The sequence below is a fragment of the Nannospalax galili genome, unplaced genomic scaffold (assembly GCF_000622305.1).
Source record: "Nannospalax galili isolate Female #2095 unplaced genomic scaffold, S.galili_v1.0 scaffold356, whole genome shotgun sequence".
In the NCBI taxonomy this organism is placed as follows: domain Eukaryota; kingdom Metazoa; phylum Chordata; class Mammalia; order Rodentia; family Spalacidae; genus Nannospalax; species Nannospalax galili.
This window is the reverse complement of record NW_008338126.1, coordinates 87,864-111,945: the sequence shown is the minus strand read 5'-3', so window position 1 is coordinate 111,945 and position 24,082 is coordinate 87,864. Positions and strand designations below refer to the sequence as shown.

Genomic DNA, 24,082 nt, shown 5'->3' with positions numbered 1-24,082 from the left:
CATCCCCGTCTCTCTACTATACTTTTAGTAATATTTTGATTTTGACATACCGAGTTCTTTAGGGTCATGTTTTACTTTTTTCTTTTTCCATTTATATCACTTTGCTTTCAAACTTTCCCGTTATTGAGATTTTTTCTTTAATATTTTTCTAATCTTGTGCTTATTCTTTTTTCCTTCCATGATATTTTCTCCATTGCTCTGTTTCTTTTATTTACTTAACCTGACCCTTCCCGTGCTTTTTCCCTTTCCCTGGCTGCTTCTTTTATCTCATTCATGTACTGTTTATACACTTACTCCTAAATAATTTTAACTTTATAGCCCATTGAAGTGTGGGGAAGGGATAACGGTGGGGAAAGATTAATGAAAATATCGGTGAGCCTAATAAACTGAAATAAACTGAAATAAAATGACTCTTTTGGAGAAGACAGAATTAAAACAATAAGCTGGACATGTGGTGTTTGACTCGAGAAGTGAAGGCAGGAGAATCAGGGTGTGGAAGACCAGCCTAGGCTACATAGGGCATTCCTCTGTAAATAAATGTGAAGCTTAAGAGAAAAGTAGAAATTTTCTTTTTTAAAAATCCTTTATTTATTGCTCTTATTTTATGTGTATGAGTGTATTGCCTGCATGTATGTGAGTGCACCCGTGCCGTCCAATGCCGCGGAGGTCAGAAGAGGGCTTAGATTCTCCTGGAACTAGAGTTAAGGATGGTTCACAGCCGCCACATGGGTGCTGGGAATCAAACCCAGGTCCTCTGCAAGAGCAGTCAGTGCTCTTAACTGCTGAGCCATCTCTCCAGCTCTGAAAACTAGAAATTTTCATAGAACTATGACATCACACTGAGGGAGGAAGGACAAAAGAAGAACTTCAGAGGCCCATCATTCACTGAGGAATGTAACTCGGTGGTGCTGGACAAACCTCCCCTCTACCACCTCTCCATTCACACCAACTCTCTTCTTGTCCTCTACCAAAAGATGTTTATTAGCAAGTTTCAAAAGACAGTTTCAGAGAACAGAGGGAGGGAAAATTACTCATTTTAAGAGAATAGTATAATTTTCATATAAAGGTTGGCAAATGAAGAAAATATAGTTCAGTCTCAAAGAGATCCGGCTTAGTTCTCTCTATGAAATCCCAGAATAATGAATTAGTCAGTATGAAAAGTACCTCAAAACTACAGAATCTATTCCAAGAATACCAGGATGGCTCTACATCAGAAAATGCATCACTCCAATTAGTCACTGTTTTAACGAGAACAAAAAAGCGCACGTTAAGAGTACCATCAGTACAGCAAAGCAAAACGGAACAGCACAGAAAATTAAGTTCTTAAACTCACAGTATACAGAGAAATGAAAGTGAGAAGAACTGAGTTCACCTCCATCATATTAGCAGGAATCCCAGTTTGAAAATGATACCTCATTCGGTGAGAAAAGAGAGAGACAAAATATTTTGTACTGTTTAGGGAAGACCAACACAGTCAGTTTGGAGGATAATTTGTTAATGTCTTATAACACTGAAGTTATTTATTTACTATCATTTAGCAGTTCTATTTCTAAGTAAAAGACTTTGAAAAACTTACTTTTTTCACCTCAAAATCTGAGAGGAGGATTACTGCAGCACCGTTTCACGGGAAAATTTATAACAGCTTAACTCTTCAGCAAGGAACACACAGGCAAACTGTGACTTGCTCATTTGATGGCATCCAATAGAGCAACTAAAATTCATAAACTAGACTTCCCTACATCCACATAGAAAACAGCTTTGTCCAAAACTAAGGGCCGATGGGGGCTGGAGAGATGCTCAGTGGTTAAGAGTGCTGGCTGCTCTTGCAGAGGACCACGGTTTGATTCTCAGCACCCACATGGAGACTAACAACCATCTGTGCTCCAGTTTCAGGGAATCTGATGCTCTGTTCTGACCTCCAAAGGCATTTCATGAATGTAGGACATTTATACACATGCAGGCAAAACACACACACACACACACACACACACACACACGCACACACGAATAAAATAAAAAACAAAGACTGAAGGGAGAGTAACCTGCCATTTATACAAATATTTAAAATCCTATTTAAAAAATATATGAGATCCCAGTTTCCGTACAAGAAAACACTGTGTGGCTCACTTCTGACCTCTTGGTAGGTGTTGGCCGTAGGATGAAGAAAGTGAATCGTGGAGTGGCTCAAAGAAGGCTCCATCAGATCGAAGTGGAGAGTCTTGAAGAACAGCTGCCCCAACCCTTCCACACAGATGTCTTCCCTCTTTGGAACTCTCCCCAGTCCCCACCTGTATGTTGTCACAGAAAATGAAAAGGAGGGTCTTCCCTCTTCCTGTGTTTCCCATGCATTACTACGGCACAAACACATTCTATCCACTCTTTGCCTCCTTTCAACTATTTTTATATTTGATTTTTACTTTTCAAAAAAATAAGATTTATTTTATTTTTACTTATATGGATTTTTGCATGTCTCTGTGTGTGGGGGGTGCATCCGTGGAGGCTGGAAGACCGTGTTGCATCCCCTGGAGCTGGAGTTACAGCTTGTTGGGAACCGATGGACATGTGTGCTGGGAACCGAAGCCTAGAACAGCAGCAAGTGCTCTTAACTGCTAAGCCGTCTTTCCAGCTTACTTTCTATTTTTTATTTGCATCTTCTCTGCAATATTTTTAAAGGTATAGGAATAATTTGTTTGGTTGAAAAAGAAAAATTATAAATTCAATGCTTCGGTAACTTTTTCTTTCACGTTTTTTTGTTCATCTCTCCTGCACGAAATAATTGAGAGCAACGTCATTAAATTCTAGGCTATGCACGATGTCTCATGGTCTAATGGCCTAATGACCTCATCAGATCCATGGCAAATTAACTCTGTTAATAAGAAACAGTTTGTGGAAGAAGGGAAAGGGGATGTTTAATCAATTTCTTGTATAAATTTTGTCAGAAATGAATAAATATCTGGCTCCAGATGATTATAAAGGATTCCAACTATTTTCCTTGAAAAAAGGGATGGGGTGGCATCTTTCATATCAATTAAAAAGAATGTTTCACAGAACTAACATTAGAAAGAAGATAGTGTAGGTGTACTTAAGCTTCCTTATATGTTGTCTAAGAATGTCTTTATCTTCTTTCCAGTACATTGAAGCCAGATCTGAGAGCCTTCTCAATTTTATACAGTATGAATCAATATAAAGGACTTGGATTGCAAGGAAGAAGTAACTGATTTCAGTTTATTTCCACGTTTATGAAAATGTCTTAGAAGCATAGAGTCATCGGGAGGCAGCACAGAGCAACAGCCAGAGCTGCAGTGTGAGTTCAGACAGATGTGAATTGGAATCTTAGCTCTTTTGCATGTCTAGTTACAAAGTACTGATAAATACCTTAAGCTTCCATTTTCCACTCTGCAAAATACCAATAGTTAAATGTACTTTAAAAGCGTACTGTAAGAAAAAAAAAATACTCATGCAAAATAATAGATGATAGAAGTATAAATAATAGGATATAATAACATTATAAGAAATGACATCCCTAAAAAAAAAAAAAGCGTACTGTGGATAGTCAATGAAGTATTTGCCCTCTGCATACAGTCCCGCAACAAAAGCATGCTAATAATAGATTGGTAAAATTACTATATTTTTAAAAGATGTTTTGAGGTCTGTGTTTTGGAATGTTTATATTATAGACACAGAATTTCATACTTTCTTATAGAAAATCTCTTGTAATTTAACTACTATATCACAAAGCTTTGATGTTTCTTTTTTAAATATCTTATTTTTTTTATTTTATCTGTATACATGTATTGCCTGCATGTAGGTAAGTGCACCCATGTCATGCAATGCCCGTGGAGGACAGAAGAGGCTGTTGGATCCCCTGGAACTGGAGTTACAGACAGTTGTTAGCTGCCATGTGGGTGCTTGGATTCAAACCTGGGTCTTCTGCAAGAACAACCAGTGTTCTTAACCACTGAGTCATCTCTCCAGCCCAACTTTGATGTTTCTTAATGATACTTTCATAATGGTTATCTTTTCTTAAAAAGATTTTATTATTTTTATTTTATGTGTATGTGTATTGCCTGCATATATGTAAGTGCACCTGTGTCATGCAGTGCCTGCAGAGGCCAGGAGAAGGCATCAGATCCCCTGGAACTGAAGTTAAGGACAGTTGTTAGCCACCATGTGGGTGATGGGAATCCAACCTGGATCCTCTGCAAGATCAATCAGTGCTCTTAACCACTGAGTCATCTCGCCAGTCTCTATCTGCTTTTCTAAGAAGCAACAATAGCTCCTTGCCTGCAATGAAAATGTAAAAGATGGCTTACAAAACTAGAACCTTCCAAATTTTGTTTGGACCCTTAGAATTTTAGCTTTAAAATAAAAGTTTGAACAAGTAAGCTCTCTGGTTAAAACATGGGCAAGGGACCTGTTGAGGTTGGTTCCACTCACTCTGTCTCTTTCTGGGCCACTGCTCTGCGATGCTCAACATAAGCCCTGCTGTCTTTTGGAGAAAAATCTGCCAGTCTCCATGTGTGGCTGTGCCCTCCATAGAAGAGTTTCCACGGCTCATTCAGTGGATCTGCTTCATGCTCACATATTGGGATCATTAATCACACTAATAACTCGTATTTCTTGAAGGTTTACCACTTAGATTAATTTTTTGGTGGCTTTATGGTCTTGGGCAAACATTTAGGGCCTTAGAATCTTCATTTCTTTATGGGGTCACTATGGGTACTTGGTGTGGGAGTAACAGTGATACCACGTGGAAAATGGCCGCCAGTGAATTTCCTTTCCTGTTTTCATCTGTGTGGTGCTTATAATGGTGGCAAGATAAGAAGTTCCACTGCAAGAAGTGGAGGGGGACACATTCAACCACGTTTGGCTTCTTTAGGACGTGTGCTTTGAGGACAGACAAGAGGAACATGAGTAGCTTACCTAGCGGTTGCCCTCTGTGACAGTCTTCCCAAAGGAATGTGAGACCCTCTGACCTCACATCTACCCAAAGTCCCAAACTTGGAAAATTCCTACTTCCAATAAACGCTTCTCACAAAGCCACTCTCCCCACAGTCCTTCACCCTAAGAAATCTCTCTCTTGAGTTAAATAGATTAAACCTTAAAAACTGGTATCCAGGACCACTAGCAAGAGGGCACAGTGGGTAAAAGACCTCGCTGTGCAAGCCTGAACATCTTAGTTCGATCTCTAGAACCCACAGTGGAAGGAGAGAAACAAGTTCCCCAAGTAGTCCTCTGACCTCCACATGCATGCCATGGCAACCACCCATGCATACACACATACACACACACACACACACACACACACACACACACACATACCAATAAATAAAAATAAAAAGCCAGGCAAGCTAAGATGAACCTTAAAATGTCATTGGTACCAGATTCACAAAAATGTATGATCAAGGGGAGTTTTTTTCTTTCATAACCCAAGAGAACCTTTTCCTTGAGCATAGTAAATAATGGTTAAAGGTGAACAGTCAACAGAACAATAAAGCAAATGGTCACAGAGAGGCAGAGACTTTGGAAACAATTGTGGGTCATATCCGCTCTACTCGGCTGTGACCTTGGATAGGTAGTCTGACTCAAGTGTGCTTATCCCTTTATATGCTCTTTATGAGGCTGGGATGGTGTGAAATACACTTCTTCAGCGCAGCACTGCACAGAGAGAGCCTGCCTCCTCCTGCCGCTGCGGCCACCAGCTCCTCACATACTTTCTACTCCTTCCACACGGACTTCAATTTCTGCTATCACTGCGAGCTCTCCCATTAGACCATTTTTACAGAACACATACGCAAACATATACGTATATGCATATATATAAATCTTTGCATCTATTTTGTGTTTGTATACACATATATATGTGTATGCACAGACACATAACTTAGCTGGTAGCATCGCCCAACTAATTGCATTATGGTTTCTACAATAACAAATAGAGCATCTCTCAGCCCTGGGCGCTAGATGCTTTTGTTTCATTTATGTATTTATAGCCCAATTCTTTCCACAAAAGATCACAAAAGTATGATGACCAAGTAAATGTTATTAAAGTGCTAGATAATCTCACAAAATGTGCCATTTCCTCCGGTCTAAGTTTCAAAATTAATGCGATTAGCCATGAGGTTAGGTTATCAAACCTTGGATGGCAGTCATAAAAAGGACATGTACACAATAGCTAATCATTATTGATTACTTACTGTATGCCAGGCACTGTTCTAATTACATGTATCAATTCATTTGCTATTATGAAATAGATACTATCATTCTTCCTCTGTGCAGATGGGGAAACTGAGGCATAATTGAATTTCCTGGAGTAGTAAGAGGTACAGCCACACACAGGAGGCAAGCATTTGGCTCCAGGGTCTGGGCTCATGAGCACAACTCTAGTGCCCTTTTACAGAGCATGCATGAGGTGAAGTCAAGCACAGCATGAGTAGCTGCCGTCTCAGAAGAAGCCATCAGAGGAGGACATCAGCAGGGCATATGGCAAAGACGGTCCCAAGGGACTGAACAAAGTACTATCCAAAGCCATAAAAAAGTATGGTATGTCTGCTGCAAATGTAAAAGCAGAGAAGCTCTACGATTCTCAGTTATGTCATACTCATGTTTGGTTTTGTTGTTTTGTTTTCTTTTGTTTTGAGTCAGGCTCTCGCCATGTAGACTTGGAACTCACTCTGTAAACTCGGCTGTCCTCAAACTCAGAGATCCACCTGCATCTGCCTCCTGAGTGCTGAAATTAAAAGTGTGCACTACCAAGCCCAGCCTGTTATTCACTTTCTTTTTAAGACTAGCTGGTCTCAGATTCCTAGACTCAAACAATCTTCCTGCTTCAGCCTCCTGAGTAGCTGGGACTCCAGGCACGAGCCACTCCACCTGGTTCTTATTCATTTTTGGAACAAACTATATTGTGTAAGTTTTTGTTTATTTGTTTGTTTGTTTTGGGGTTTTTTTTTAAATCTTTTTGAGACAGGGTCTCCCTGTAGCCCCAGCTGTCCTGGAACTCACTATGTAGACCAGGCTGGCCTTGAACTCACAGAGATCTGCCTGCCTCTGCCTCCCAAGTGCTGGGATTAAAGGCATGCGCCACCACGCCTGGCTTATATTGTGTAAGTTTTATAAGTGCTCCCTAGTTTAACGCTCTCAGTGCACTGTGAGGCACTGTACAGATGAAGACCCTGAGGCTTGGAGTTGCTCAGTAGCTTGGCCGTCAAAGTGCTGCTACTGCATGGCAGATCTGAGTGCTGTAGACACCAGACTAATTCATTGGACTTCCTCCATACTACACGCCACTCTAGAAGCAAGGGGAAATTGGTGAATAGAAATAACACAGCACAAGATGATGACATGGCTTATGAGCAGGAGCTTTTGAGGGGGTTTTAAAGGATATTTTTCAAAATGTTTTGAGGCTGATCAAACTGTCTGACAAGTAGAGTCTTCTATCTGTCATCTGTATAGGGAACACTTGACAGGCAAGCTATTATTCTCCTCATGCCTGACATTATCATCCATGAAATATGACTTAACCTGTCATTAGATGGGACCAGTGGATCCAGTGGTGATCTGGGAGTGACTTTTTGAAAAAACTTTGTCTTGTCCCCTGTAGTACCAAAGCAGACTCTTCATAAACCAGTGGTAGCTTCAGTAACATGGAGCACAATGAAGGGCTGTAAGCCTGGTGCTGATCACTCAGGTAAATTTGAAAACACCCACACTCCACATTTCAGTGTTTGCACAGTGTTGAGCTGTGCCAGATATCTTAGAGAGAGGGAGGGCTGCAAGGCCACCCCTGAGCTGGTGAAGCTTCAGTGAGGAGCCAGCCTCCTGACTGGCCATTGCCTGCCTGAGGTGTGAGACCTTAGTGGAACAGACCGTGCTGCTTTAAATCAGCCACCGATTGCCGCTGTGTAGTAATTGCTTGCACACTGTGACTCCACTTGGCAGAACTGTAGAATATTTATCTCACTGCTCACAAGGTAGGATGTGAGTTCTCTAGTTCCCATGTGAGGAAATGGAAGTCTCAGAATACAAAACTTTTCTAACCTGACATTGCTAGAATGTGGAGTCCAAAGCTATCTGACTTCAAAATCTATGCTTTTGTTCCTTATAACACACAAGTTGATCTTCTCATTTTTAAGTATCATTGTCATTTCACCTAAACTTTAATCACACAACTAGAAAGAAATAACTACGAATGTGTTCGTGTGTGTGTGTGTACGTGTTCATGTTTGTAAGTGTGGGCATGCATGTACCACGGAGGTTAGAGGAACATGTTGGGTTGGTCCTTTCCTCTCATCTTGTTTGAGGCAGGGTCCTTGTTCACTGCTACATGTGCCAGGCTAGCTGGCCCACAAGCCTCCAGGAATTCTTCCATCTCTGCCTTCCATCCTGCCATGTGAGTGCTGGGATCATCGATGCCTGCTATTGCACCTGGCTTTTATGTGGGTTCTGGGGATCCAAACTCTGGCCCTCACTCTAGTACAGGAAGAGCTTTATCCACAAAGTCATCTCAGCCTAAGAAAGAAATCCAGATTGATTTGGGACATGGTGGCATATGCCTACAAACTCAGCACACAGTTTAAAGGAGGAGGATCTTGAGTTCAAAGTCAGCTTGTGCCACAATGCCATGGAACTATGTCTCAGGAGAGACATTTTAGACTTTCTCCCTCTCCTTATTTATAATGTGTAATGTAGCCAGAAAAAATAAAGACAAATATAGAGAGGATGTGATTGAATCTCAGTGCAATGGTGTCTAAGTCTACTATTCAGCAGACATTTATTAAAAAACAGTTACGTGAAGCAGCCCTGCCCATGCAAGTCCTCCTGCTTCTTTTAGTCATGTCCTGCAGCCCTTTCCATGCATCTGTACTTTTGGACATGGGACTCCTCTGTCTGCAATATTCTAATTACCAATGTCCTTTTCTCAAACTCCCTTTTCTTTAAAAACTGATTAGGTGCCATTCTCTCTGGCCCTTACATAAGCTACTCAACACAGCAGCTACAATGACAATACAATTTGCACTTTTCATGTTCCTAAGACTATCTAAAGGCCTCTTATAGTTTATAATAAAATAGTAGCAGTAATAAGACAAATTTAGGAGACCTGGGATATGGCTCATTCTGTAAGGTGCTTGTTGCATGAGCTTGAAGATCTGAGTTTAGATCCCCAGCACCCAAATAAAAACCCAGGCAGAGTGGCACATGCCTAGAAATTCCAGCACCGTGGAGGCAGAGACGGGAGTGTCCCTGGAGTTTGCTGGCCAGCCACTCTAGCCGAATGGTGAGCTTCATGTTCAAAGAGTAACCCTGTCTCCAAAAAAATGTAAGGACGAAAATGAAGAAGACACCCAGTGTCAACCTCTGGCCTCCACATACACACCTGCATACACAGATATGCACACACACACACACACACACACGCACACATACACAAACTTTAAACCCCTCACTTCACCTTTTTCCTGTGAACCTCTGCAGGGTGCTCTCCTGACATTCTCCTACTTTACTTGCTGAGCTTTAATCACGTGGGATTGCTTTCTGCTTTGAAAGGATGCCACGTTTGCTACTAACCTTTTGAATTTTTAAGGCCTACTCCCAACACTAGAATGGTTCTGTGTGGCCAGCTCCTGTCCACACTAGGTCTCACCTTGTATCCTTTAACAAGGATCCCCTTTCTCTAGTTCCCGCCTTTGCCTGTATACCATAATACTCTGCTTTATGCCCAGTTGTCATGGTCATAATCTCGAAATTATTTTATGACTTTTTTTTTTTAGACAGGGTCATCCTGTAGCCCCAGCTGGACTAGAATGCACTATGTAGACCAGCTGGCCTTGAATTCACAGAAATCCACTTGCCTCTGTCTCCTGAGTGCTGGGATTAAAGGCGTGCATCACCATGCCTGGCCGAGTTTCAGATTTTTAAGTTACTGTTATAAATTCAAAATGTGTACTAAATGCTTAATGTTTAATTTAACAGTGAATTTAATTCACAGAGCAATAAGTCCACAAAAGAAGAGGGAAGAGAGGAACAGGCCTCCCTGTTCCTGAAAACTGAAACAATAAAGGCAAATATTTTGGCAATGCCACTTGGAGCTGGACTCTAGACTGAGGCAGAGGAGGAAAGGTTCCATGTGAGCCCCATGTTTATATGGCTTCCATCAGGAAATGAAGACCTTAGCTTGTCCCATTCATTAGCTTGAACATTGGAAGGTGATATGAGATATGCCAATCAATGCAAGAGATACACATAGCAGAGCCTGTCTTTATTTGCCTAAAAGTTAATGGAAGATATATCACTTAGTACATCTAATCATTTTCCTTTCAATTTATCTGCCATTCCACTGGTTCACCACTTAGTCATTAAATAATTATTCTTGATCCCTGCATGATAGGTCCTGGGAAAATAGAAATTAAAAGCACAGGTAACCATTTTTTAAAAAAATTTATGTGTATGAGTATACACTCTTGCATGTGTGTAAGTGCTCCCATGTCATGCAATGCTGGTGGAGGTCAGAAGAAGGCATCAGATCCCCTGGAACTGGAGATACAGATGGTTGTTAACCACCATGTGGGTGCTGGGAATCAAACCCAGGTCCTCTGTAAGAGCAGTCAGTGCTCTTAAGCACTGAGACATCTCTCCAGCCCCTGATCTTTTTTTTTCCTTCATAGTTTGCAGTATACTAAAAACCTTTCCAAACCCTCTGTGGTGGAAAAGTTCTGAGCTAGTCCAGTGCAGCTGAAAATCTTTAATAACGTCCTAATTTCATAGCCTGAAGAAGCTCTGCAGCGTCTATTACTTCAGGGCAAGTCAAGGAACATGACTATCCCTCAGTTTCTCATCTGTGAAACAGGGCAGTTAATACTGACCTCTTAAGATGGTCCTAAAATTAGTCCAATAACTATCACAAGACTAAGTAATGCCTTGCATGGCATGTGCCAATATTTATTTTATTTTATTTTATATTTATTTATTTTTTATGTGTCTGTATTTAAAAACTAGCTTCTGGTCAACCTTAGTGACTAGACCTATTTGCAAAACTAGGCTGCAAGTTGCCTCTTTTCCTCATAACTGCCATGGTTTGAATGAGAAGTTCCCTCCACAGGCTCAAGTATGTGAACCCTTGGTTAGTTGGTGGTACTGTATGGGGAGGTCATAGAACCTTTAGGAGGTGTGGCCTAGCTGCCAGGGATCACTCCCTGGGGAGTTCATAGCTCGCCCTACTTCCAGGTTTGATCTCTGCTTCCTGTGCACAGCTTGAAGGTGAAGATGTGATTTCTCAGCTTTCTGCTCTGGCTGCCTCCTGCCATGCCCCTATGGACTCTTATTCCTCTGGAACCATAAGCTCAAATAAACTCTTCCTTCTCTAAGTTGTCTGGGTCATGGTGTTTTATCACAGCAATAGAAAAGTAACCAATGAGCTAACATCACCTGAACACCACTGAGGATAAAAGATAAGGCAGGACTCCAAACCCTTACATATCTTAGTTCTGCCCTGGCCAGATCTATTCGTGTAGCTCTCTTTGCAGACATAAAATGAAATGCTGAGTAGCAGCGTAAGAGTGGGCCCCAGGTATTCATCCTTGCTTTCTTCTGCCATGAAGAAGAGCCACAGGGATCCTCCATGGCTGTGCTCTGGAGCCACACTGATCGGGGCAGACCTGGGCACTCCTGATTCAGTTGCATCATACTGAATCACTTGACCTGACTCTCCAAGCCAGAGATCACTTCGTTCCCAGGTGACTGTGGCTGGAAATGAGGGCATGGACGTAAGTGTACGGTACAAGGCTTTGTCAATGGGAAGTAATAAATAGAAGCTATGGGTGGACTTTCCAAAGGAGGAATTTTGAACACATGAAAGAAGAAAAGCATTGTTAGAACATGCATTGCTCCTGACTCTGCTGTCCTTGTGAAAAGGAGGACATCCAGTGGCCATGTTATGCCTCCCAAAGTCCAATTTAAAAGGATATGAAGACATTTTTGAAGTGGCTTAAAACCAAAGCCACCTGAATGTTCTGGATTGAAAACTCTACAGAGCACAGACTTTAAAAAGTTCTTTCTGCAGGGTGTGGTGGCGCCCGTCTTTAGTCCCAGCCCTCGGGAGGCAGAGGCAGGTGGATCTCTATGAGTTCAAGGCCAGACTGGTCTACATAGTGAGTTCCAGACCAGCTGGGGCTACTGGGAGACCCTGTCTCAAAAAAAGACCAAAAAAAAAAAAAAGTTCTTTCTCCTCATTCTTTCTCTTCCCCATCCTCCAAGCAATTCAGTTGAACAAGTTGGGGTATCCAGGTGCTCCACACCACCCCACACCCAAATCTTAGGGCAGGACCTGAGCAGCCTCCTTTGCTGTTGGTCACTCAGGAGAATGCATCATCCTGAGTATCTGCAGTGCAGCCTCTCAAGAAAGAGACTGTAAATGATTTGTAAACCTGGTCTTGAGCCATTCTGCCTCACACACACAAAGGCACAGCTACATGCTTTTTGTTACTCTTGCTACAAAGTAGAAACAATCCAAGCAACTGCAGGAAGAATCATTCTTGCCTTGTGCGGAAATTGCATGGCCGGTGCCTGACCTGTGTAACACCAACAATGAGGGAAACAAAAAGATAACACAGAAGTAGTCCTGTATCCCTCTTTCCTCCATCTTTACTCCCCACAACTGATCCAGACATTGGTAAAGACCCAGAACCAATGAATTTCTTTTTTTATCTTATTTCAACCACCTGGTCCAGGTTAGCTTATTTAACTTCTCTATGACTCAGTTTCCTCATCTATGAAGTGGGATAGCATCTATCTCTTATAGGAACGAACTCATACAGGTGAAGTATTTAGAATAGACATTATGAGTGTTGCCATTTTTGTTGCTGTGGTTTTAATGAATTCCTAGGCACCTTCCTGCTTTCTCTCTGAATTCATTATTTATAGAGCATTAGGAGCGATCCCTACAAAACAAACATCAACTCACAACACTCCTCAGCTTGAAATCCTCCTACGGCTTCTTAGTGCATTGACAGCAAACGCCAAATTCATCCCACGACCATGAGAGTCTCCTGCACCATCCCCTCGCACACTGGCTGCAGTCAGGATTCCCTCCTGTCGGGTTCTTTAAAAATGTTGAAGATGTTCCCCTTTGAGACCTTGCACAGCTATTTCCTTTCCTGGAAAGTTTTTCTCTTCGACCTTCCTATAACTGGACAGGATCCTATTTGGGTGTCAAGTCAAATGTCATCACCTAAGAGAGACCTTTCTTAACCATTCTAAATTTCAAGTACTCCCAGTTCCCAACAATTATGTTAGTACTCTTAAGTTTTCTCTAAAGCAGTTACTACTGTTCAGATAAGGACTACGAATGCATTTGTTTGGTTACAGTACATTGTCAATATTTCACTTGCTTGATTCACTCCTGTTTCCCCAGAACCAACCATTACTCCCTGTTCCTAGGGCAAAGTGTTCTAGACCAGTCACATGACTTTCCCAGTCCTAGAAGGCTTTTGTGTTTCCACTGTACATAGGGGTAGGCATATCTAAAACATAAATACAAAAGTATGTTCCAAAGTGCCAGGTAAGACAGAGGCCAGCCAGATGATTTGAAATAGACTGACATGAGCATTAAAAAACTTGTGACAACAGAGATATAAAAAAGTTCTTGAGCAAGAGGGTTAAGTTCAAGGCCAGCATGGTCTGCATAGTGAAAAGAGTCTAAAATACAGACAGACAGACAGACACACACACACACACACACACAAACACACACACGATGACAGACAGAAAGACACACACACACACACACACACACACACACAGAGTAACATTAATTAAAGATTCAAGTGAGAAAATGGTAGGCCTTTCTGACCTCACCCTAGAAGCCTCCTCTGGGTATGGACAACATCTCTTCTTTTGGACTAAATGGCCTCTCCCTTCCTTCTCAACTGAGTCAGACATTCCCTGAGTCAGGACTTCTCACTGCTACTTTTTAATGGGAAAGAAGCCATATTTATAGCTCATGAATAAAACATTAGCCAACTCTGCTAAGCACTGACAGAGACCTAAAGTTAACTGTTATCCTGGGACCAACCTACTTTGTTCACATAAACTGTGACTGCTGATTCAAGAGGGATGGCTGGCCAGTTTGGTTTGCATTGAAAGAGTGATGAGAAGAAATAGCCTCCAAAGAGCTAGGTCACTGCTGGGAGCTACTGAGATTAGTCACATTTCGGAGATAAGACAGATGGAGTTGAAGAAGAAGGTAAGACTCAATGAGCATCTTCTCTGTGCTGCTGCTTTATACACTGGTCTCTACAACAACACAGTGGACAAAATACTATTGTGTGTCAATTTTGCAGATGTACATATCAAAACTCTGATGTGTTAAGTGACTTCTTTCAAGTGCAGAGGAAGGATTTGACCTCCTATTAATCTGGCTCCAGAAGTGTACTTGTTCTGTTATACAGTGTTGTTTCTCTGATTTTATAGAGAGCAGGAGGAAGTCCAGCAGTGAAAGATGGCCACTCAAGGTGTACTGCGTTCTTAACAAGATGGTTAAAATGTGTGTCCATGAAAATACAGCTAGAACAAAGACCTGTGAATAAAGGTTGAAAACAAGAAGCGTTTTCACTGAGAGAAAATAGTCGTTCCACATTTTAAGCACTGTCAGGAAAAGAAGGGTTAAATGTCATGTCTACCGTGCCTAAGAGCTCAGGATGAATGGTTGAGACTTGTGGTTATGGAGGTCAAGCCCTACCCCCAGCCTAACTTGAACATTCTGTGTGTATAGACAGATGCATGTAGGATACTTTGTCTACTTCAAATATAGGCCAATTATTAATGTATATAAGAATGTTCAGTATATGATATATACTCAAGAAATGTGGTAAATGAATTAAAAATCTGACCTAACAAAAAGAAAACAGGTACTGTATATTCTAGGTACTGAATTATCCATCTATAGGTGTTTGGAGACAAAGGTCTTGCATGGATTCTTATCCTTGGTGGACAGTTATAAAATAGCTAAGTAATCTGCTTTCTAGGTGCCAGGCAGTACAAGTACTAAACAATTCTCATCTCATTTCACTGTTTCACCAAAATAGAAACAGGTTTTCTGAGGTTAGGGCATGCTCTGTGTTGCAAATGTTAAATGGTAGTGCTTAGATTCAAGACCTGGGCTTTCATTAACTTTATGCTCCACAGCCTGGCTTCCGTAGATAATTACCAGGTCCCTTTCCAGCCATGATATTACACATTCCGTGTCTAAATCTAATATCTATATTGGAGGTTAGTATCATGAGCAAAGGAGATGTTCTTCCCAAATAAGCACCAGTTTCCATGGAAATTGTATCTAAGGCTATTGAGTATCATGGCAGTTACGATTCAAGCTAAAACCTGTCCTGTTAATGACAAGACAAAATCCAAACTCCTTAACGTGGTATTTAATATGTAATTGACCCCCAATATCTGTGAAGAATAGCTCCTAGAACTCCTTGCAAACACCAAAAGCTACAGATGCCCAAGTTGCTTATAGAAAATGGCTTAATCTTTAGATAACTTACATATCTCCTTCCACATACTTAAATCATCTCTGGCTTACCTACATCCTAATGTGATGTAAGTGCTGTGTAAATAGTTGTTACACGATATGGTTTATAGAATAAGGACAAGAAAATGGCTTCTGATCCAAAGTCAACGTGAATCTATAGATCAGAACCCATGGGTACACATAGCTGACTGTGTTTTATAGTCCAAATGTATCTATTATTTTTCCACAATGTCTATTTCTTCCTCGTTATTAGTATCGCCCCACATTTAATCACATTCCATCTCTTTCTTGGTTTTATTTTTCTTGTTAGTTGTTCAATTTTTTTTGAGACAGAGTCCCACTTCGTAGCCCAAGTTGTCTTTGAATCTATGCAGTTCTGCCTTGGCCTTCTTACTGCGGGGATTACAAACGTGCACCACTACACCTAGCTTTATCTCCATCATACTGATTGTCCACTGCACCATCCATCCATCTACCAACTACAAGTTAGAGATGTGGCTCTTCCCAAGAGCAATACCCTGCCCATATCTATCTTACTGTCTTATGAAAGGGGACAAATATATAAACCTAATTCCTGTTTATTGTGCAGGATGAGCTCAAAGTACTTCATCTTCCAGGAAGCCACCTCTGAGTATTACTGTGTTCCCTCTTTACCTCCTCTGCCTTTCACCCTTATGGTACTGAAGCCCATACCATAATTCATATATAACAGCCTCATTTCGGGTGGAAGTTGTGTTATAAAGTCAGTGTGACAGGACAGAGTACTCAAAACTGCCTTTATAAATCCGGTGGAAAATTGTACCACTTGGGAAACCAACTACTATTTCTCAACAGGCCCCTCACAGCCTTCAGCTTGAACTGGCTTGCCGTTCCTGTGGTTAAAGTCCCAGAGAAGAAGTTTTCATTTAGAGCCAAGATGCCTAGTATAGTCACATTCATTTTGAGATGTTCACAGAATGAAAGCCACAAGAATAGACCAACTTAGAGTACCACAGAGGTGCCCTGCCACCTCAGCTGTCATTCTGGGCCTGTGCTCACTGAACGGCTAGTGTGAGCCACTGCCAGGGCCATCCATATTATTTTCCCTTTCACATAAGCACATGCAGAATACAGGTCCACTGACCCACCAGTGCTGTCACTCAGCTCATTCAAACAGACACTAAACTAGGAATTCCTAGAACACATGAATTGTGTCAAGCATGACACAGCTGGAGCCTGATTGAACAGGACCCTTCAGCTACCCCTCGGAGTACAAGATGTTCCACGATGCTCCCGTCTACTCTACCATTTCTGTGTTGTTTACATTCTGACTCTATGTAACTCTCTTGTCCCACGAACAGGCAGGTTATTTCACACCTTCTGCTTTCTGCCTTTAGAACTTCTTCCCATGCCACTCAGCACACATTCACCTTAAACACCATTTCATTTCCTTTGCAATGATGGATTGATTGGATTAATCACTATTTACGCTCCTTCCCTCAATCCTCATCCAGAGTGTGTGAGCCTACAGACAGTCTTTCCAGTCTGACTCTGGATTTGGCCATGAGGTGTTTTCAGCAGCTGAATATCAGTAAACATAATATGGTAAAGGCTGGAAAAGCATCAGTACTTAAGCTATTGGGCTTGACTTGTTTATCTTCTGTCACAGACAGTGACAAGTCTAAGTGTCCAATCATCCCAGCCTCAGGGCAATTCTAGATCAGCTAACTTCAGGATGACCCTCAGACAACTTTAGTGAGCAACTTTAGTGACTATCAGTAAGGTTACCTAGACTGTTTGCAAACATGTGAGCAAGTCCAGAGGACCCTAGCCCAGATCAGCTCTTCCCAAGGACTCGTGTTACTGAAGTTTTGTTTTTGCTAAGTATTATTAATGTAGCAATGGATGATACTTCAAAAACTTCCAGGTCCCTCCCCAGCAAAGGTGACTGCTCTCTCACTGACGCAACCTCTGAATCGTGTGCTTCCTCTATTGCAAACTTAACACACTCCACTCTCTGAAGATGGGGAGAATTAAAAACTAATATGGTTATTTGTTTTAGCTTGCTTCGTCTCCCAAGTCTATTCTTGCCAAGAAGAACACTTTTGTGAGGGAAGTGAGGCATAGTGGAAATAGTCTGGGCCTCTCTGGGTTGGCATCATGGGTCAGCAAGTGAAACAGTTCCTGGACCCGTACACCTAGGGCTGTGAATGAAGTCTGAAGATGGGGAGAATTAAAAACTAATATGGTTATTTGTTTTAGCTTGCTTCGTCTCCCAAGTCTATTCTTGCCAAGAAGAACACTTTTGTGAGGGAAGTGAGGCATAGTGGAAATAGTCTGGGCCTCTCTGGGTTGGCATCACGGGTCAGCAAGTGAGACAGTTCCTGGACCCGTACACCTAGGGCTGTGAATGAAACCCCAGCAGTGCCTCCGTAGCCTCCCCCGCCAGCCCCAGAGCTCCCCAGAGGTGCAAACCTACAGAAACGAGGCAGCTTGATGCCTGCGGTAACTCACTGCATGCCGCTTCAAAGGGCTCAAGGGATGCTTTTCGGTTGACTGAATTAATGGATTGACCCTTCCATGGCAAAACCCTGAGAAGGAAACTGCCAGAAATAGAGCATCGTTTAACCCATTTCCAACTCCTAATACCACAACTGCCCAGAACATTCTTTAACCTCTCATTTGGTTTATAACTATTAAGGCCAATGTTTCAATTTACTAAATCCATTTGTGCAATTAAAAAGTACCAAGTACTTCGGAGGATTATTTTCATATCATCACAATCATTAAGTGTATTTTATTCCATCTTTCACTTCAAACACCGAAACTGGGAGAGGAACATGTACTCACCTGCCTAGAGACAGGTGACCCGTCTTCACAGACACTGCAAGAGCAAGAGACAAAGTGAAACGGAAGTGTTGGCAGCTGCCTGGTTAAGGTGAGTGAAGTTTCTGCCCTGGTACCCGGAGGCCCACCAACCCCTAAACTGCAGCGCGTACCCACTACTTCATGATGCCGTTTAAGTGGGGACCTCTGTAGGTTCCACCTCGTAATTGCTTGTTTCTACCACAGAGCCTGGCAGAGAGGAGAAATGTTCAATGTGTGGTCCAAATAACACTCAGGTTTACTGAGCATGCACTGATGGGTCAAACATGGTTTAACTGCTTTCTGGACATTACCCAATTATTTCATGTGATTAGAGTATCACTGCTCCCATTTCACAGAATAAGAAAAAGAGTCTCAGTGATGCCTGTGCTCAAACTTAAAACAGCTACCAGAAAAGAACTGAGCTCTACAAAGCCTGTCTATTGTAAGAGATTTGGTGTTTTGTTCTATGCCCTCTGACAACTGTCTACCCTTTCAGGGAGATAGTTTGAGGTCTGAGTTACTAATATTTATGAAAATCACACTTAGCCTTCTCTAATACGGAGATGCTCTCGTCACCAAAATAGACTTATAAAAGCTTTGGCTCTGCATGCAGAATTTTCTTTTAGGATAATGCTGGGGATGACTTGTAGTGCCAGTTCTCAACTTGTGGCCCCTGGGCTAGCACCCAGTTACTTGGCAAATTCTCAGGCTCCTTCCCAGACCAACTGTATGAGAAGCTCTAGGAATGAGTCCTAACAAGTCCTTTAGGTGATTCTGATGCAGGCGCCAGTTTGAGAGAAATTCAGCTGTGAGTTTGCCCAAAGCAGACAAATGAACAATCCAAGACTGTATTAGCTATGTTGACATACCATCTGCCGGTGCTGATGGCCACAGTAAAATAAACGTTAGTTAGCACAGCACTGTCATTACCCCAAAGTGCCGGTGCTGATGGCCACAGTAAAATAAACGTTAGTTAGCACAGCACTGTGCATTACCCCAAAGTGTGCGTGTGTGTGTGTGTGTGCGTGCGTGCGTGCGTGTGTGTGTGTGTGCGTGTGTGTGTGTGTGCGTGTGTGCGTGTGTGTGTGTGCGTGCGTGCGTGCATGTGTGTGTGTGTGTGTGTGTGTGTGTGTGTGTGTATTCCCCTCATGTTTCATTACAGTAAATGCAAGTAAAAGTGTTTACAAAGTCAGGAAGATGTAGTTGGAATGAGAACAAAAAGGACCAGAAGTATTCCTTTAAAAAGACAAAAGAATACAGAAAAATGGCTTCCCGGGAAGTTTCATGCCCTGCACAGGACCAAAGGATGTAGCTCACAGGGCCTGAGAGGACTCCAAGGTGTTTCAGGTTGAAGTCACACTGACTTCCTCCCTTCCCTTCTTCCTCCTGCTCCTGCATTGACTGTGTTCACAACAGAGATTTTGCAGCAACCAAAAAAGTTTGCTGCCTCCTTGCTCAGAGACTTCTCATTTTCTTCCTCTTGGACAGTTTCCTGGTGATGCAATACAGGGCTCTCAGGGGAAATGGGCTGCCCCAGCAGTGATATGGGGTCAATTCTAGCACATGTGTCATTTCATGGGTCCGCTGCCATAGATATATGGCATGATAGCATGGTAGATGCCCGGTCTCTTGGAAAAGCAGTGAGCGGCCTTGTTACCTGAGAGTTGGGTAGAGAGGGAGGGAGGGGGCATAGGGCACCAGAACTTGACCCTGACTCCAGCTGGTGCATGTGGGCTCTGTGCATTCTCTTACCTTCTTTTGGGGTCTTGGCAATAGTGGCTGGTTGCCTGTGGAAGGCCTGTAGGTTCACGGCTGGGGGCTTCAAAGGCTTTGGGGGAGGCAGGCCGAGGGTCTCAATGGAAGGCAGGGGCTTTGTTTTGGGGAGCTGGGGATGCTGCTTCTGTTCTGAGCACAGATAGGGAAGCATGCAGTTTGTTATTACCTTTTGTCATTTGTTCAGTAAAATTGACTGGTTTTCTTGCCTCGGTCTCCCTCCCTTCTGATTATTCTCCAACCAGTAGTGAGAAAACTGATTTAAATAGACCTGCTCACATCACCATCCTGCAGCTGCAACAGAGTCACAATATGACCCACTCACTCTGTCGTCTGCCATTTCAGTACAATGTGGGCTCATGTTTCCAGATCCTTCTCTCAACACATGGCACCGTCCTACCTCTCCAACCTTCAGGATACTCATCTTCCACTCACACCACTGGCTTCTCAGTGTTCTACAGTTGTTTTTTAAAGCCTTCAAAGGCTCTCCTGTCTCCATGACGTTTTCATATCCTTCCTGGCTATGGAATGCTGTTCCCTCTCTTAAAAACTTCTTGATTTCTCCTAGAATCAAGACCAGAATGAACCACTCTGCAATTTGTACTCTCTAGTGTTTGTATTGTATTGTAATACTGTTGTGCCCATGTCATGGTGCATCAGAGAAGCTGATCTGTGGTTCCTCTGGGGATTCAGCATCACTGCTCTCCAAACACTGTGCACGGGGGTCTATGTCGAAGGGGAGAGACTGCGATTACTCGCTGAAAGGACTCCTCAAGTATGGGTAAGCAAAGAGTAAGACGTTATAAAGAGGAGTAAGTCTGATCCCTGACTTCCAGGGCTCTCGCTTCAAAGCTGATTTCATGGTTCCTGGAATCTATGAGTTTGATACCTTGGGATTTCCTATAGTCTCAATAGTACACATTTTCTGCCTTCTGTACTCATGAGCACAATTCCAATAGGAATTCTATTGCTATATATGAAAATCATATGCACCTATTATACTGAAAGGAACACAAAATTTTATATAACTGGGATACCATTTACATAATACAGTAGTTGACTCTACAGGCAAGCTATTCTAAAACTAAAGAAGTAGACAGGGTTTCACAAGTGTGTCTGGAGTGTTCCCTGTGCTGTTCTCTCAGAACATCCCTTCCAGCATGAGCCACAGCCCTAGAACCTCAACACCAAATTCTCCTCTTAGGCTTTAATGATCAGTCAGTTCAAATGTCAGAACGTCTAGTCTTCATCAACCTAGGGAGAACGCATAGTGAAAATGAAGTACCACTTACTAATCAGAGTCTTCATTTTTCCAGGCCTCGTGCTAAGTGTACAGTGTTATCTCATTTAACTCTGTCCTCAGTTTCCCCCGATAAGCAGCCCATTTTCCTTGCTTTCTCCCATACACTTTTCTTACCATCTATCTTGGTTTTCTATCCCCTTTTCAGTAACTATTTACTGTTTTTTGGTCATTGTTGTAAGATCTGGGCTAGAACTAAGAACAGAAAAAAGCATAGTCCTGCCTTTAAGAAATTTTATTATAATAAGAAGAGACAAATGATAAAAAGCAACAAATAAACAGAGAGCACCTGAGGTCTATTTGGTAAGCTGGTAATCTAGGGGAAGGGAGAGGAGTGGAAAAGCTAGAGACTACAAGGTCCAGCATGCAAGGCCATGAAGGCTGTAAGTACTTTAGGGTCTATTCTAAGTACAAAGAGAAGTCCTGTAGGGTTGCAAATAAGTGACGCATTCATCAACACATCCAATTAGTCACTCAATAAATATATTTTGAGGATTTCATTAATCTGGCTCTGTTCTTTTGGGGGTATGATGGTAAGGAAGACAATCTTTATCTTCTTAACAATTTACAACTCATGGAGGTAAACAGATGTATAACAATGTACTGTGTAGGGGTAAGTGACATGAAGAAAACCAAAACAGCCTAAGAGGGCACAGGTAACAGGAATATCATAATTATTTTAGACAGAATGACTAACATGGTCCACTCAGAGCAGGGGATATAGGAATAGACTTTGAAAGAGGAAGAGATCAGCAGAACTTCATAGACCTGGCAGAAGAGTCTTCCAAGCAGAAGGACTGATTGGAGCAAAGACCTGGGATAGAAGCAGCTTGTTATATCTAAGGACTAATCAGACAATGAATTAACAAATGAGGAAAAAGAGGTAGGTAACCACCATATCACACGAGGCATTGTTAGATGCCTGAGCAGACTGGGAGAAGCTGAGAGATTGGCTCTGATCTGTGCTAGTTTAGAGAGGCTCACTCTGCCTGCAGGGAGGAGAACAGAAAACAAAGGGGTAGGAAAGTGGAAGCAGACAGGCAAGCTGGAGATGGCCCAGGCAGACGACTGGGGGAGGAGCAAGAGTGACTGACAGAGACAGAGGTTGAGGGGTTCCACACATACTTTGATGCTATAACCAGAACTACCTGATGGATGGATTCAAAGCAAAGAGTAAGGAAGACAGAAGATTGGAGCATCCCTAGGTTTCTGGCCTGAAAAATGAAGGGGAGGATGGTGCTATGTTTACAACCAAGAAGGCTGTAAAAGAGCAGACCAGGGTCTAAGAAGTTTGTAGATCACCTATGTTTATGTGGATTGCAATAGGTAGAGATAGAATTTAAATTTGTTTGCCCAAGTCATCTTGCAATACAATTCTAGGTTGAGCCCTGTGCCCAGACTTGAGGCTACCACTTATCAGATAAGCCTGCCATGGCCATGTTTTGTCTCCATTGCTCAGATCATGTCTACGATCATTCTAACTCAGCAGGCTTGAAATGCAAAAACCACAATGGCCTCTCCCCCAGTCCCACAGGGATTCAGTTTCTTACCTGCGATGGCGCTGGTAACCTCACACTCATAAACAGGCTGGCAGGGACTACTTCCCCGGCTCCTATCTGGGCCAGGATTTCCTTTGCTCTTTCTGCCATGCTGAGGAAGTGGGGAGGGGATGTCCTCAGAGGCCACAGATGACTTTTTCTGGTCCATCAAATGTTTCTGTGGAAGAAGGGTCTGGACTCCTGTTGTTTCCAGATTTTTCTTTGTTTTTTCCTGAGTAAGTCCTGTGGTTTTCTGCCCTTTCAGATGAACGGTCTTATTCTCAGATTTGGCAAGGAGTAGAGCTGGGGACATCTCACGTGTTTGAGATGAAACTTTCTCCCAGTTCCAGAGCTTGTGTCTAAAGCTGCCAGCTGCCATCCCTTTCTCCTCATCGGATGTCTCCTTTCTTGACCCTTTCACGTCCAACAGCACAGAAGCTTCCTGAGTATATCTTGCAGGATATACAGCAGATTTTTCTGGTGGAGGTCCTGGGGAACTTGAACTCTTCTGAATTTTATTTCTCTGGGCCAAGTTCATTTTCTGGGTTTCAATAGTCTGGGACTTCCCATTGGAACAATACAACAGTGGCTGATTGTGGTTAGATGAAAAGTACTTCCCATTGGGCAAAATCTGAGTTGACTGCGTGCATGCTGGGTCACCCCTTCGAGAAACACCAGCTGGAAATTTAATAGGTCCTGGAAGAGGTGAGGCATCGAACTTTTGAAATTTGGCTCGAAGCTCCTTGAAGTTTTTTACTCCTTCCTGAAGCACAAAGGGGAACAGAAGTGTTAGTTAATCTGGGAAAATAGCCAGCACAATCAGTTGGCTTCACTATGCATGTCTCTAATGGCTGATGTGTTGCAACTGCTTCCCAGTTGAGCAACGTTAGCCGTTGTTGCTACTGTCTACGTGAGATGGGGTGAAACAATTCTCCCTTTTAAACTCTTCAGCTATGTTTGGTGTTCTCATAGCACACACAGAATACTTACAGACAGAACTAACAATTGCTGATAATACCTTTTGAAGCAAACTTTTTTTTTTTTGGTCTTTTTGAGACAGGGTCTCCCTGTAGCCCCCGCTGTCCTGGACTCACTATG

At 42.4% G+C, this 24,082-nt stretch overlaps 1 protein-coding gene across 1 annotated transcript in view; it reads right to left on the bottom strand.

Annotated features, from left to right (window-relative positions):
* Fyb2 (FYN binding protein 2) overlaps positions 1-24,082 on the bottom strand; it is a 118,955-nt gene that overhangs the window by 60,617 nt on the left and 34,256 nt on the right. Inside the window, exons 2-4 of the mRNA XM_029563464.1 lie at positions 22,997-23,747; positions 20,126-20,278; positions 18,356-18,389 (exon numbers count right to left, since the gene is read on the bottom strand). Of these exons, the coding sequence (XP_029419324.1) occupies positions 18,356-18,389; positions 20,126-20,278; positions 22,997-23,747 (938 nt within the window). The remainder of the gene's footprint in view (positions 1-18,355; positions 18,390-20,125; positions 20,279-22,996; positions 23,748-24,082) is intronic.